Source organism: Xenopus laevis, chromosome 8L, assembly GCF_017654675.1.
Source record: "Xenopus laevis strain J_2021 chromosome 8L, Xenopus_laevis_v10.1, whole genome shotgun sequence".
NCBI classification, from domain to species: domain Eukaryota; kingdom Metazoa; phylum Chordata; class Amphibia; order Anura; family Pipidae; genus Xenopus; species Xenopus laevis.
In genome coordinates this window covers 9,837,334-9,850,055 of record NC_054385.1, presented here as the reverse complement: position 1 = coordinate 9,850,055, position 12,722 = coordinate 9,837,334, and the positions used below count along the sequence as shown (strand labels likewise).

Sequence of the window (12,722 nt, the reverse complement as noted above, 5' to 3'; positions counted from 1 at the left end):
TAGTATCTTATAGAATATCCAATTCTAAGCAACTTTCAATTGGTCTTTATTGTTTTTATATATATAAAGGCTGCTGCACATGGAGGGGTGCACGGTAATTTTTTATATATCAATTATCTTCAGACCAGCACTCCCTTTAAAAACTTAGTTGTTTATTATTGCATAGTATCAAATGCCCGACGTTTCGGTCCACATTAGGACCTTTTTCAAGGATGATGATACATAATTTTTCAAGGATGATGATACATACTTCAAGAAGACCAGCAACACCAGGATATTTGTGTGTCAAATCAAAGTGTATTCATTTAGTGCATGAATAGCAGTAAAGAGTGACTGAAGTTTATCAGAAGTCACAAGTCACATGACATGGGGCAGCTGGGAAATTGACAATATGTCTAGTCCCATGTCAGATTTCAAAATGAAAATATAAAAAAATCTGTTTGCTCTCTTGAGAAATTGATTTCAGTGCAGAATTCTGCTGGAGCAGCGCTATTAACTGATTTGAAAAAACATGTTTTAAAATGACAGTATCCCTTTAACTTTTAAAAGGAGAAATTGATCCTAAAAATGGCTAGAAATGCTATTTTTTATTTATACTTAAGTTACTGCACCAGCCTAAGGCTTTGCTAATGGCACGAATAAACAATTGAATCACACATGGAAGTGCTGCTGGAGTTTTACTGTGGATGTATTCCTTGGCAGAGAGGAACGCCGCTGTACACCCGACGCTTCAAAAGGCGATTCAGTGTAAGTGTGGCACCTTTACTGATTTGACTGCACCAGCCTAAGGCTTAGTCCACACCAGGCAATTCGGGGAGATTTAGCGCCCTGGCGACTGATCGCCTCTTCTTTGAGGCGACTAATCTCCCCGAACCGCTTCCTCTTCTCCTGCACCGGCTGTAATGAGAGTCGCCTGCGTTATAACACACTTTGTTTTTACGAAGTTTCCTCGTGAGGCGACTTCGGAAAACGAAACGCCGCGTGTGTCATAACGCAGGCGACTCTCATTACAGCCGGTGCAGTCGAAGAGGAAGCGGTTCGGGGAGATTAGTCGCCTCAAAGAAGAGGCGATCAGTCGCCAGGGCGCTAAATCTCCCCGAATTGCCTGGTGTGGACTAAGCCTCAAAGTTCAACAACCTACTGAAATCTTCCAGCTGTAATCAACTTGTCATGGGAGATGTTACATGGCTGCCACATCAATCATATCTCAATCAGCTCACAGCAGCCCCAACCCTCATCCTTTGCCCTGTCTGCGCAAACTGCAATTCCCTCCCATCTGAACTGGGCGCCACTCGCATCTCCCCGCCCCCTTCTCTGGTTGGCCAATGCGGTTCCTTTGTCAGACACGTGGGCGTGGCCTAACCAGGAACTGGAGTTTGAGTAAAGTTCCTGCAGCTCCTGTCTTGCTTACTTCAGTGCTGCTGAGAGGGCTAATGGCTGTAGAGAGGGTGAATGTTGCCAGGGCCAGGGGGCTGCGTTGGCTCTTGGTGCTGCTGTTGCTCTGCCCCAATGTATATACGGAGCCCATTACTATAAGCATCGCTGTCGGTACGGCTGCAGTTCTCACAGGCTACTTGTCCTACCCGCGCTTCTACTGCTACTGGTCCGAGTGCTGTGAGCCCGAGCGGCCGCTCAACCAATCAGGTGAGAGGAGCAGCAGGGAGAAGAGGCCAGGCCAATAGTGTGGATAAAGGGAAGAAACAGGGGGAGCGAGGAATGGCACCTCCCAGTTATTCAGCAGAATTACATTGAACTGGGGTGAGGGGCAGCTCTGGGTTCCTGAGGTACAATATAACATACTGGTCTATCCCAACACCTGTCATTTCAGCTCCGTATATTCTATTCCGCTTTCACTTTCCATTCCCCTGAAATTCGAATGGCTTAGTCCGCCCTCCAACTGCTACGCCCCTTCACCCCACAAGCCAATCAGGGAAGCAAGAGTCTAATTCATTGCAATACAACATATGTAGTATTTATCCCAATGATCTCTCCCAGCAGTTTCTGTACTTTTACTTCTGCTCTCCCCCAGCAGCCCTGTACCTATCCCTTTGCTCCTCCCCAGTAGACCTTTCTCATCCCCAGCAACTGGTCCCTACCACCTGTCATGTCTGCTCCTATATGTCGTTCTACTTCACTTCTCACTTTCACTTTCCATTCCCCTGAAATGGCTTTGTCCTTCTTCATACTGCCACACCCCTCATCTCACAAGCCAATCAGGGAAGGAAGAGTCAAATTCTCTGTAATACTACAGATGTAAAGTACTGATCCCACTGATCTCTCCCAGCAGTTTCTGTTCTTATCCCTCTGCTCTCTCCCAGCAGCCCTTTATGTATCCCTTTGGTCTCCCCCAGCAGCCCTGTACCCATCCCTCTACTCTTTCCCCCCCGCAGCCTTGTACTTATCCCCTCAGCAGCCCTGTACCCATCCCTCTACTCTCTCCCCCCGCCGCCTTGTACTTATCCCCCCAGCAGCCCTGTACCCATCCCTCTGCTTTCCCCTGGCAGCCCTGTACCTATCGCCCTGCTTTCCCAGTAGCTTTCTACCTTTCCATCTGCCCCCCCCCCTGTACCTATCCTCCTTACTCTCCCCCGGCAACAGGTCCCTACCACTTGAACACCTGTCATGGCTGCTCTGTATATGTTTTCTATTCCATTTTCACTTTCCATGGGTTAAGCTGGCGATAGACGCAAAGATCTGACCGTACGAATCCTCGATTTGTACAATTTTCGGACCGTGTGTGGAGAGTCCGGCAGAGATCGGTCGTTTGGTCAATCCGACAGGTTAAAAGATTTCTTTCGGCTGCCGATAGTATCTCTGCATGTATTGCCGATTGTACGATTTTCAGTGGGAGACTTTCACCAGCTTTGTCAGACATAACTATCGTACGATTGCTGTCAGGGGCAGAACATCGGCTGATCTGTTCTTTTACTACTTTATTTGGTCTGAAAGGTTAGTGGCAGGTCGGGAGATGGGGAAGTCTGATCATTTCAGGATTCAAACGATCGGATCTTTGCTTCTATGGCCAGCTGTAGTGCTTCTTCATACTGCCACACTCCTCACCTCACAGACCTCTCCACTAGCCCTGTACATATGTTTTACCCTTCCTCATCTGTCCTTTCTCCCCCTAAGCCCTGTATTGTCCAGCTTTGCCATTACATTTTCCCTTCCACCTTGTCTCTTTTTATTTCAGTTGCACACTTTTTCAGCTTCTTGTGTGGCTCATTCAGGTTAAGTGTCGCTCTTTTCACCCTAAAAATGCTGCCAGTTAGAAACTTTGAGAAAAATTAGAGTGTGTGCTGCCACAAAAAAAAATATATATAATGTAAATGGTACCACTCTAATAAACCAAAAAATGTCGTGGTTAAGTAAATAGCAAGGAGATTCACTCCACAGTTCACCTCAGTCCTAAGGTGCAAAATCCAAGACACTAAATCCAAAAGGAAGAATGTGAGGATCTCCAATAATCAAGAGCTAAATATTTTTTTAAAAAAGTAGAAAATTTATTAGGACATAAAACCTAACGCGTTTCGTGCCTGATAGGGCACTTACTCATAGGATTACTGATAGCCCATGAGTAAGTGCCCTATCAAGCACGAAACGCGTTAGGTTTTATGTCCTAATAAATTTTCTACTTTTTTTAAAAAATATTTAGCTCTTGATTAATGGAGAGCCTCACATTCTTCCTTTTGGATTTAGTGTCTCAGTTAGAAACTTTACCAAAATAAAGATGGCAAGGAAATAGTAATCTGACATCAGGCTTGGGACCCCAAAAGTGTAATGAAAATAAGAACTGTACCCCCAGTCCCTGGTCCCCAGAATAATGACACAGACAATGGATTAAGGGTCAATCTGTGAATTCGCAGCTTTATTAACAAGATAAATAAGATGGAAAGTGGGGCTTGTAATGGGGTAGTGAGCTATTTTATCCTAAAGAAGGCAAAAAGACTCTAGCTTTGGCCAATCTGCTTCATTTGAGGGAAAATTCCTTCCAGACTCCTTAACGGTGTTTGGAATTTTTTCCCAGGATCTTGCTGGACAAGAATATGGCTGTATGCACATGAGCTTTTCAGCCGCTTGGTGTCCTCTGCATTCCTCTCCGTTCCATTTGCCTCCCCTGTGGCCTACAGACCCCCACAGATGGACAGATGGACGAGGAATACAGACGCATCCTAGTCACTGTAAGGCCCATGTTTATATGCTGTATGATGGTAAATACACCTGCGCTGGGAAAAAAGAAGACGGGTTATAAGTCAGCCTGTCTGTAGTCTTTTGGTAAAGCTGCTTGCGAAACTTGTTTCAGGGCACGATTCGACTTATTGTTGTTTTTAAATATACTCACGGGATAGTGATTGGTGACTGCGAAAACAGTTTTAATGCATCAAACTTTTCCTTGACTCCTTATTAAATCTATTTTCTTTTCTAAGAGCCGATGGGTTTCTGGTTTTGTAAGGAATATTAGCCTCTTTCCAATTAAGGATAGGAAAGGTAAAATTTTAAGACCGCAGCCTCTGCCTTCTCTCACTTTGTATTGCTCCCAGGGACTATATCAAACAACAGAGTTAGATTCTTTGGGAGCAGCTCCACTAACTATCCGTTTTAAATTTTCCTGTTTTTTTAATCAAGGAGTAACTTTGGGAAAAACCTAATTTTTAACATAGTAATTTATCGGATTTATTTTTCTTGCACAAGTCACTCTATATTTAATCAATTGTTGCAATAAATTGATGTGAGATACATTTAATAAATTAACTAAAAAGCACTGGACACTTTATAAGGAATTTCACAGAAATATCAAAATCTATTTTTAAGTGAATAGATCGATTGGGTGCACTGAGTTTATAAGATTTTTAATTCATTCACAGAAACACTTAATTCATTTTTTTAAGTCATTGTTTAAGTTAATTGCCTAATCAGTTGTATAAAATTCATCAGGTTAATTAAGTGGTGATTACTAATCCATATTTAATCAAGTATTAGATCATGAATTGGTCTTTAATTAATAATTATTAATAATAAATATTAGTTTATATTGGGAGATAAATCCATTAATATTGAAAAAAAAAACCTGTGGGTACAAGTAGTGAGGAGATATCATACAGTCATAAACAAGGTTTCTTTTCTTTATCCTTCTTAATTGTAAATCTTGCATGAGAATAATTTAAGTGAGGAGAGTCGGTACCTCTTTTTCTAAGGTGCTGTTCTTCCTCTGGTGGTTTTTGCTGGCTGATCTTCCTACAAACGTCTGTAACAAATCGAGAAAATGGGATTATGTTCCAGAAATTCAGGGTGCATCTCTGATACCTGCGACTGCTTCTCTACTCTGCACCGGTCTCCTCTTATAAATGAGAGTGAATATACCAACAGTGAGGTTCTACCAGACTGGAATTCAAAATAGACCTAAACAGCCTCAATAGGTCAACATACAGTGGTTGCCTGTGGGGTCTTTCAGCAGCTAGTCAGGCCCTGGGCTCTACTACTTAATTTTAGGCTATTGTCAAAATGCTTTTTAAGGTTCGTGCTTTTCCAGGTTGCATTAGACACAGACATCTATGGCTCAGTTCATCCTTTTTGGTTGCCACCAACCACCCCACCAATGTCTCCTGTCCTGGGTGCTGTGCGGGCACAGGCAGTGCTAGGATAGGTAGGTGGTACGGGGTAGTTGTTTAAAAAGAAAGGCAATGTATAGAGTGTGGAGCGCGAAACAGCTAAATGATAATGTAGCTAGGTAATTCTGAGTATCCATTAAATTATTCTTGTCTCTTTCAGGCCTACAGGCCGATCTGAGGGGAAAGTTCTTTGGGCAGCACTTGGCTCAAGAGGTGATATATCGAGCTTTGTCTGGTTTCATGACCAACACGAATCCTAAAAAGCCGCTGGCCCTGTCTCTGCATGGATGGTCTGGAACTGGCAAGAACTTTGTCAGCAAAATCATTGCAGACAATATATACGGACTGGGAATGAACAGTAAATTTGTCCATCTTTTTGTCGCCACTCACCATTTCCCTCATGACAGCAATCTTCAACAGTACAAGGTAACCTTGCATTCCAGAGCCATCAGGAGTTGGACTCAGGAGCTTGGGTAGTCAGACTTGACGTTTCATACGCTGAAGCGATTAAAGGGACAGTAACACAAAAAATGAAAGTGTCAGTAATGAAAATATAATGTACTGTTGTGCTGCACTGGTAAAACTAGTGTGTTTGCTTCAGAAACTCTATTATACTTTATGTAACCAAGCTGATGTGCAGCCATGGGGGCAGCCATTCAAGCACAGGATACACAGTAGATAACAGATAAGTACTACTATAGTTTATATAAACAAGCTGCTGTGTAGCCATGGGGGCAGCCATTCAAGCACAGGACACACAGTAGATAACAGATAAGTACTACTATAGTTTATATAAACAAGCTGCTGTGTAGCCATGGGGGCAGCCATTCAAGCACAGGATACACAGTAGATAACAGATAAGTACTACTATAGTTTATATAAACAAGCTGCTGTGTAGCCATGGGGGCAGCCATTCAAGCACAGGATACACAGTAGATAACAGATAAGTACTGCTATAGTTTATATAAACAAGCTGCTGTGTAGCCATGGGGGCAGCCATTCAAGCACAGGATACTGTGTACTGTATACTGCCCCCATTGCTATTATTTTTTCATTCCTTTAAAACACTTAAATTTTTTTTTGGTGTTACTGTTCCTTTAAAAGCATTGGTCCAAGTGCTTGTGTGTCCAGGCTTGTCAGTGTATTGTGATGGTTGGGCTAGTTTTGGCTAGTAAAAACATGGCCCAAAGTAGCCCCATGTGCCTTTATCTTACACTGTACTATTGCCTAAAAGTGTTTACTCATATTATGTAATGCAATGTCATTTGGGAATGAGTTAAATATTTTCTTAAAAAAAATGTATAGTCACTCTCTGGTTGTATAGGAGGGGAGTATATATCTTATGGTACAAACAAATACAGGTATGGGACATGTTATCCAGAATGTTTGGGACCTGGGATTTTTTTTCCGGATAACGGATCTTTTCATAATTTGGATCTCCATACCTTAAGTCTAATAGAAAATCATTTAAACATTAAACCCAATAAGCTTTCTTTGCTCACAATAAGGATTAATTATATCTTAGTTGGGATCAAGTACAAGCTACTGTTTTATTATTACACAGAAAAAGGAAATCATTTTTAAAAATGTGGATTTTTTGCATAAGAAACAGCCTTCCAGTAATTCGGAGCTTTCTGGATAATGGGTTTCCAGCTAAGGGATCCTATACCTGTAGCAGTTCAATCTTGCAAGCATCCTAGATGCTTACTCTGGATTAGTGTATGAGGCCTCTCATCCTTTGTGACCCTAGTCTAAGGGCCCTGACAGATGAGATTAGTCACCCCACAATGAATAAGCAACATAGAAGTCGTTTCAGCTCTCCGAAACTTCCTTGCATGGAAACTTAAAGTGATGGTTCACCTTTACGTTAACTTTTAGTATGTTATAGAATGGCCAAATCTAAGCAACTTATCAATTGGTCTTCATTTTTTCTTTCTTGTAGTTTTTGAATCATTTGCCTTTTTCTTCTGACTCTTTCAAGCTCTCAACTAGGGGTCTCTGCCCCCATCTTAAAAGAAAATGCTCTGTAAGGCTACAAATGTATTGTTATTGCTATATAGGACCTCATGGGGCCCCTGTAAGAGGATGGCTCACCTTGAAGGTAACTTTTCATATGTTACAGAACGGCCAATTCTAAGCAACTTTTAAATTGGGTTTCATTATTTATTTTTTATAGTTATTTGCCTTTTTCTTCTGACTCTTTGCAGCTTTCAAATGGGTGTCGCTGACCCCTTCTAAAAAAAACCCTTCTAAAAAAGAGCAAACGCTCTGTAAGGCTACAAATGTATTGTTATTGCTATATTTTATTACTCCTCTTTCTATTCAGGCCTCTCCTATTCATATCCCAGTCACTTATTCAAAATCATTGCATGCTTGCTAGGGGAATTTGGACCCTAGCAACCTCATTGCTGAAATTGCAGACTGGAAAGCTGCTGCATCAAAAGCTAAATAACTCAAATAATAATAACAAATAATAATAAAATGAAAAATTCCAAATTGTCTCGGAATATCACTCACTACATCATACTAAAAGTTCATTTAAATTTGAACAAACCCTTTAAGGTGACTTCAGAAAGCCATAGCAAGGCATATGTTTTCCCACCAGATATTTAAATGTACTTTCCTTTCAAGGAAACGTTTGCCTCGAAGGGAAACATGGGGCAACTTCTGAAACCCGAAGCAACTTGTATCTTTTCCAACCGGCGATTTGCAAAGCACTTAGGGGAGAATAGTCACCTGTGCTAGGAAATTAATCATAGGGAGAATAATCTTCTAATCGCAAGGAGAATAATGTTCTCATCAGTCAGTAGCCTAATAGGTGTCAATTCTACTGATACCATGTGTCTTAAAACGTCCCCATTGCCTCCCATCTCTTCCTACTCAAAAGCATGAGAAAGCCTTTGCTTATGGCCCATGCTGAAGTTATGTACAGAACATTTTCCGTTCTTTTCAATTGCTAAAAGGTGGGGAGAAATGTTTTGATCACTGCCAAAAAGACCACAGAGAATACGGCAGCAGTAAAAAAAAATACTACAGGTATTTACGGAATGGCTGTCTCCCATAGACTCCATGTTATCAAAATAATTCAAATTTTTAAAAATGATTTCCTTTTTCTCTGTAATAATAAAACAGTAGCTTGTGCTTGATCCAAACTAAGATATAATTACTCCTTATTGGAAGCAAAACCAGCCTATTGGGTATGTTTAATGTTTAAATGAATTTCTAGTAGACTTAAGGCATGAAGACCCAAATTAAGGAAAGATCCATTATCCTGAAAACCCCAGGTCCCGAGCATTCTGGATAACAGGTCCCATACCTGTGGTACTTTAACTTTATTTATTCTTTCACAGGCATCTCCAGGCAGCAGCAGTGTAAATGGTAACAAACCTTTTTTAGTTGAAGGGTAATTGTTTGTTGTGACCACATTTCTAGAAGTAAAGATGTATGTTCCATAAAACCTTATCACTTTATATACAGCATTACACCTTGTTTTAAGGCCCATGAGTTGCCTTGGAATGGATATAATCAAGAAATGAGTAAAATGACTGTGCGTCTGTGCTACAGGATCAGCTGCACACGTGGATCCGTGGGAATGTCACTCTGTGTCCTCGCAATTTGTTTATATTCGATGAGATGGACAAGATGCACCCGGAGCTTATCAATGCCATCAAACCCTTCCTGGAGTATTATGACAATATAGACGGGGTGTCCTATCGGAATTCTATCTTCATTTTCCTTAGGTAAGGGCTAAAGGGTGCGGTTAGTTTAAGTGTTGTGATGCCATGTGATTCCCTGGCATTGTGGAAGGGTGAATATTACTAATGAGCTGTGTCTGGGAGAGTGTGGATTAGTAGGTGTTAAAGGAGAAGGAACCCCTAAAAATGAATGTGGCTAAAAATGCCATATTTTATATACTGAACTTATTGCAGCAGCCTAAAGTTTCAGCTTGTCAATAGCAGCAATGATCCAGGACTTCAAACTTGTCACAGGGGGTCACCATCTTGGAAAGTGTCTGCGACACTCACATGCTCAGTGGGCTCTGATTGGCTGTTGAGAAGCTAAGCTTAGGGCCACTAGGGTCACTAATTATCCAGCAGAAAATGAGCTTCCCCTGTAATATAAGCTGATGCTACAGGTTTGCTGATTATTAAATTCTGATGCTAATTGCACTGGTTGCTGTGCTGCCATGTAGTAATTATCTGTATTAATTACTAATCAGTCTTATATTGTGACATTTCTATTCTATGTGTACTGTATATTGCGAGTGGCTCCCTAAGCTCAGTAAGTGACAGCAGCACAGAGCATGTGCAGTGAATCAGCAGAAAAGAAGATGGGGAGCTACTGGGGCATCTTTGGAGACACAGATCTTTACTGCTAAAGGGCTGTGGTTGGTACAGAAGCACAAAACATCATGTACAACATTTCCAGCCTTTAGTTAGGCTTTAATTCTCCTTTAAAGGAAAACTATACCCCCCAACCAATGTAGGTCTCTATAAAAAGATATTGCATAAAACAGCTCATATGTAAAACCCTGCTCTCGTGTAAATAAACCATTTTCATAATAATATACTTTTCTAGTAGTATGTGCCATTGGGTAATCATAAAAAGAAAATTTCCATTTTAAAAAATAAGCACACCAAATAAACCATACTTGTTAGGTCACATGAGCCAATTAACAGACAGAGTCTGTCTTTTGCTTCCACACTTCTTCCTGTTACAGTTAGAACTGCAGTATTTCTGGTCAGGTGATCTCTTCCTGTTTCAATTAGAGCTGCAGTATTTCTGGTCAGGTGATCTCTGAGGCAGCACACAGACCATCATGAAATGGTGGCTCAAGGCAAGAAATGTAAAAGGACAATATTTACTTAAATACATATTCCAGTTCGGTAAGATTCTCTAATATGCCACTTAATATGATGTAAACTATGCGTTGATTAAGTATTCATTTTGGGGGTATAGTTTTCCTTTAAGAGAAACAAAGTGACGCATTCCCTGAACTCTCATGTCGTCCTTTAGCAACGGCGGAGGGGATCTGATTACCCGCAAAGTGTTAGACTTTTGGACGGAAGGGAAGCAGAGGGAAGATCTGCAGTTACAGGACTTTGAGAGTGTGATTTCTCTCGGCATATTTAACAACCAAAAAAGTAAGTGTTATGAACTCCCCACACTTCCATATAAAGGGGGCTGCCATTGAGTGTGTGAATTGCGCATGTTCCAGGGCTGACCAACAAACCTGTTCATTTATGCTATCATAAATATCTTTTGCTGAAGAAAAACGGACATGGTTCATTTACTATTAATGTAATTTTTACATTAAATCTGGATAGAAAGGATTAACCTCAACTATTGGTCCCACAGGTGGATTTTGGCACAGCAGCCTCATTGACAAGAACCTCATCGATTTCTTTGTTCCCTTTCTGCCTCTGGAGTACAGGCACGTAAAGCAGTGCATCATCGCAGAAATGCAGCACAGAGGCAAGCCAGTAAACATGGAGCTGGTGGAGAAAGTGGCTAGAGAGATGACTTACTACCCGAAGGAGCAGAAACTGTTCTCTGACAAAGGATGTAAAACAGTGTCGGCCAAATTAGACTTTTATCTGTGAATTCCTTCAGGGGACAATGCCGCGGCTCTGCCATAAATGGGACATTATGGGGTTTGAGCAGCTCAGATTGGGGCTGGGAACTTTCTTAAAGGAACAGTAACATCAAAAAATTGAAAAGTGTTTAAAGTAATAAAAATATAATGCAGTTTTGCCTTGCACTGGTAACTACTGTGTTTGCTTCAGAAACACTACCATTGTATAAATAAATAAGCTACTGCATAGAAATGGGGGCAGCCATTCAAGTGGAAAAAGGCACAAGTTACACAGCAGATAAGCTCTGTAGAACATAATGGTGTTATCCCCTATTTAACCTGTGCCATATAGCCTTTTTTCAATTTCTGCCATTGCTACACAGCAGCTTGTTTATATGAACTATAGTAGTGTTTCTGAAGAAACCCATCAGTTTTACCAGTGCAGGGCAACAGTACATGATATTGTCATTACTTTAAATCACTTTCATTTTTTTGGTGTTACTCTTCCTTTAAAACAACACTGCACAGCACCTTCTCTATGCACTAAATAAAGTAAATCTTTGATGGAAATTTCTATAACACCAAATAGCAGCATTTAAATATTTCAAGGTCCTTCTATTTCTGTTTTTAAAGGAGAACTGAAGCCAACAAATATGTCTAGTGATGACTGAAGATACTGTAGCAGCCCAGATATTTATAATAGTAATTCAGGCCTTCAACACTGTGCACAGATGTCACCATCACCTAATTCTGTAAGGCCCAAATTCATTACTAATCAGCCTTGTATCATGACTTTTATCTTGTTTTTATTTACTGTATATTATGAGTTGGTCACCTAACCCAAGTAGGCCTATGAGAGTACTAAATGTGTGTCCATGTTGTGTCTGTATGTTTATATATTGGGTTGTTGGCACATGGTTGGGATGGCTTCAGTTCTCTCTGGGAGACCCACTGAGATCAAAGGACCCAACTGCACTGGGGAAGGTGATTCCCATCATGAATGAGAAACTCTATACCTTGTAGTGGTATACCAGCGTAGCACAAGCAATGCCACATATAGTAAGGGGTCTATCATAGGCAGTGGGTTTCCTATTTATAAGAACAGGGAGCAGCTGCCAGTCAGTGTGGGCATTGTGTTTATTATGGTAAAGTCCAAAGGAAGAGGTTAATTTTAAAAAAAAAATATGGCTCATGATAAATGATTATAAATGGAGGGCATGGTTTTTTGTTTTTTTTCAAATAAAAATTAAATTCATTTGAATATTTTCTGCTTTTTTTAGTTATTCAAATGCAATTCTTTTTTCATAAGTATTTCCTATTTTTATCGCTGTAGAAAATAACACAGAACAAAAACAGTTGTCCTTTAACGTAGTCATAAATCATTAGTGTTTTCAGTCTGTTCCTTTAGGAAAGAAATATGGGTGCATTAAAGGGCATCAGGAGGCCAATTCCCTGAGCTGAGAAGATGGAGGTGGCCCAATTTATTAAACATATAATGAGGAGAATATATGAAGCGGAGCTCACCCGTTCAGCGTCTTCGA

General features: G+C 40.7%; 1 protein-coding gene across 1 annotated transcript; it reads left to right on the top strand.

The window, feature by feature from the left end:
* Positions 1 to 1,367: 1,367 nt before the first annotated feature.
* Positions 1,368 to 11,388, top strand: tor1b.L (1 L homeolog). Its single transcript, XM_018241378.2, has 5 exons — positions 1,368 to 1,644; positions 5,767 to 6,032; positions 9,171 to 9,346; positions 10,623 to 10,750; positions 10,965 to 11,388. Exons 1-5 carry the CDS (start codon positions 1,434 to 1,436, stop codon positions 11,207 to 11,209), a joined length of 1,026 nt encoding a protein of 341 aa, XP_018096867.1. The 5' UTR covers positions 1,368 to 1,433; the 3' UTR covers positions 11,210 to 11,388.
* Positions 11,389 to 12,722: the final 1,334 nt, after the last annotated feature.

Coding starts and splice junctions, on each gene's coding strand:
- tor1b.L (XM_018241378.2), top strand. CDS start 1,434: ATGGCTGTAGAGAGGGTGAATGTTGCCAGGGCCAGGGGGCTGCGTTGG. Junction 1,645..5,766: donor GCGGCCGCTCAACCAATCAG/GTGAGAGGAGCA, acceptor TGTCTCTTTCAG/GCCTACAGGCCGATCTGAGG. Junction 9,347..10,622: donor TCTATCTTCATTTTCCTTAG/GTAAGGGCTAAA, acceptor GTCGTCCTTTAG/CAACGGCGGAGGGGATCTGA.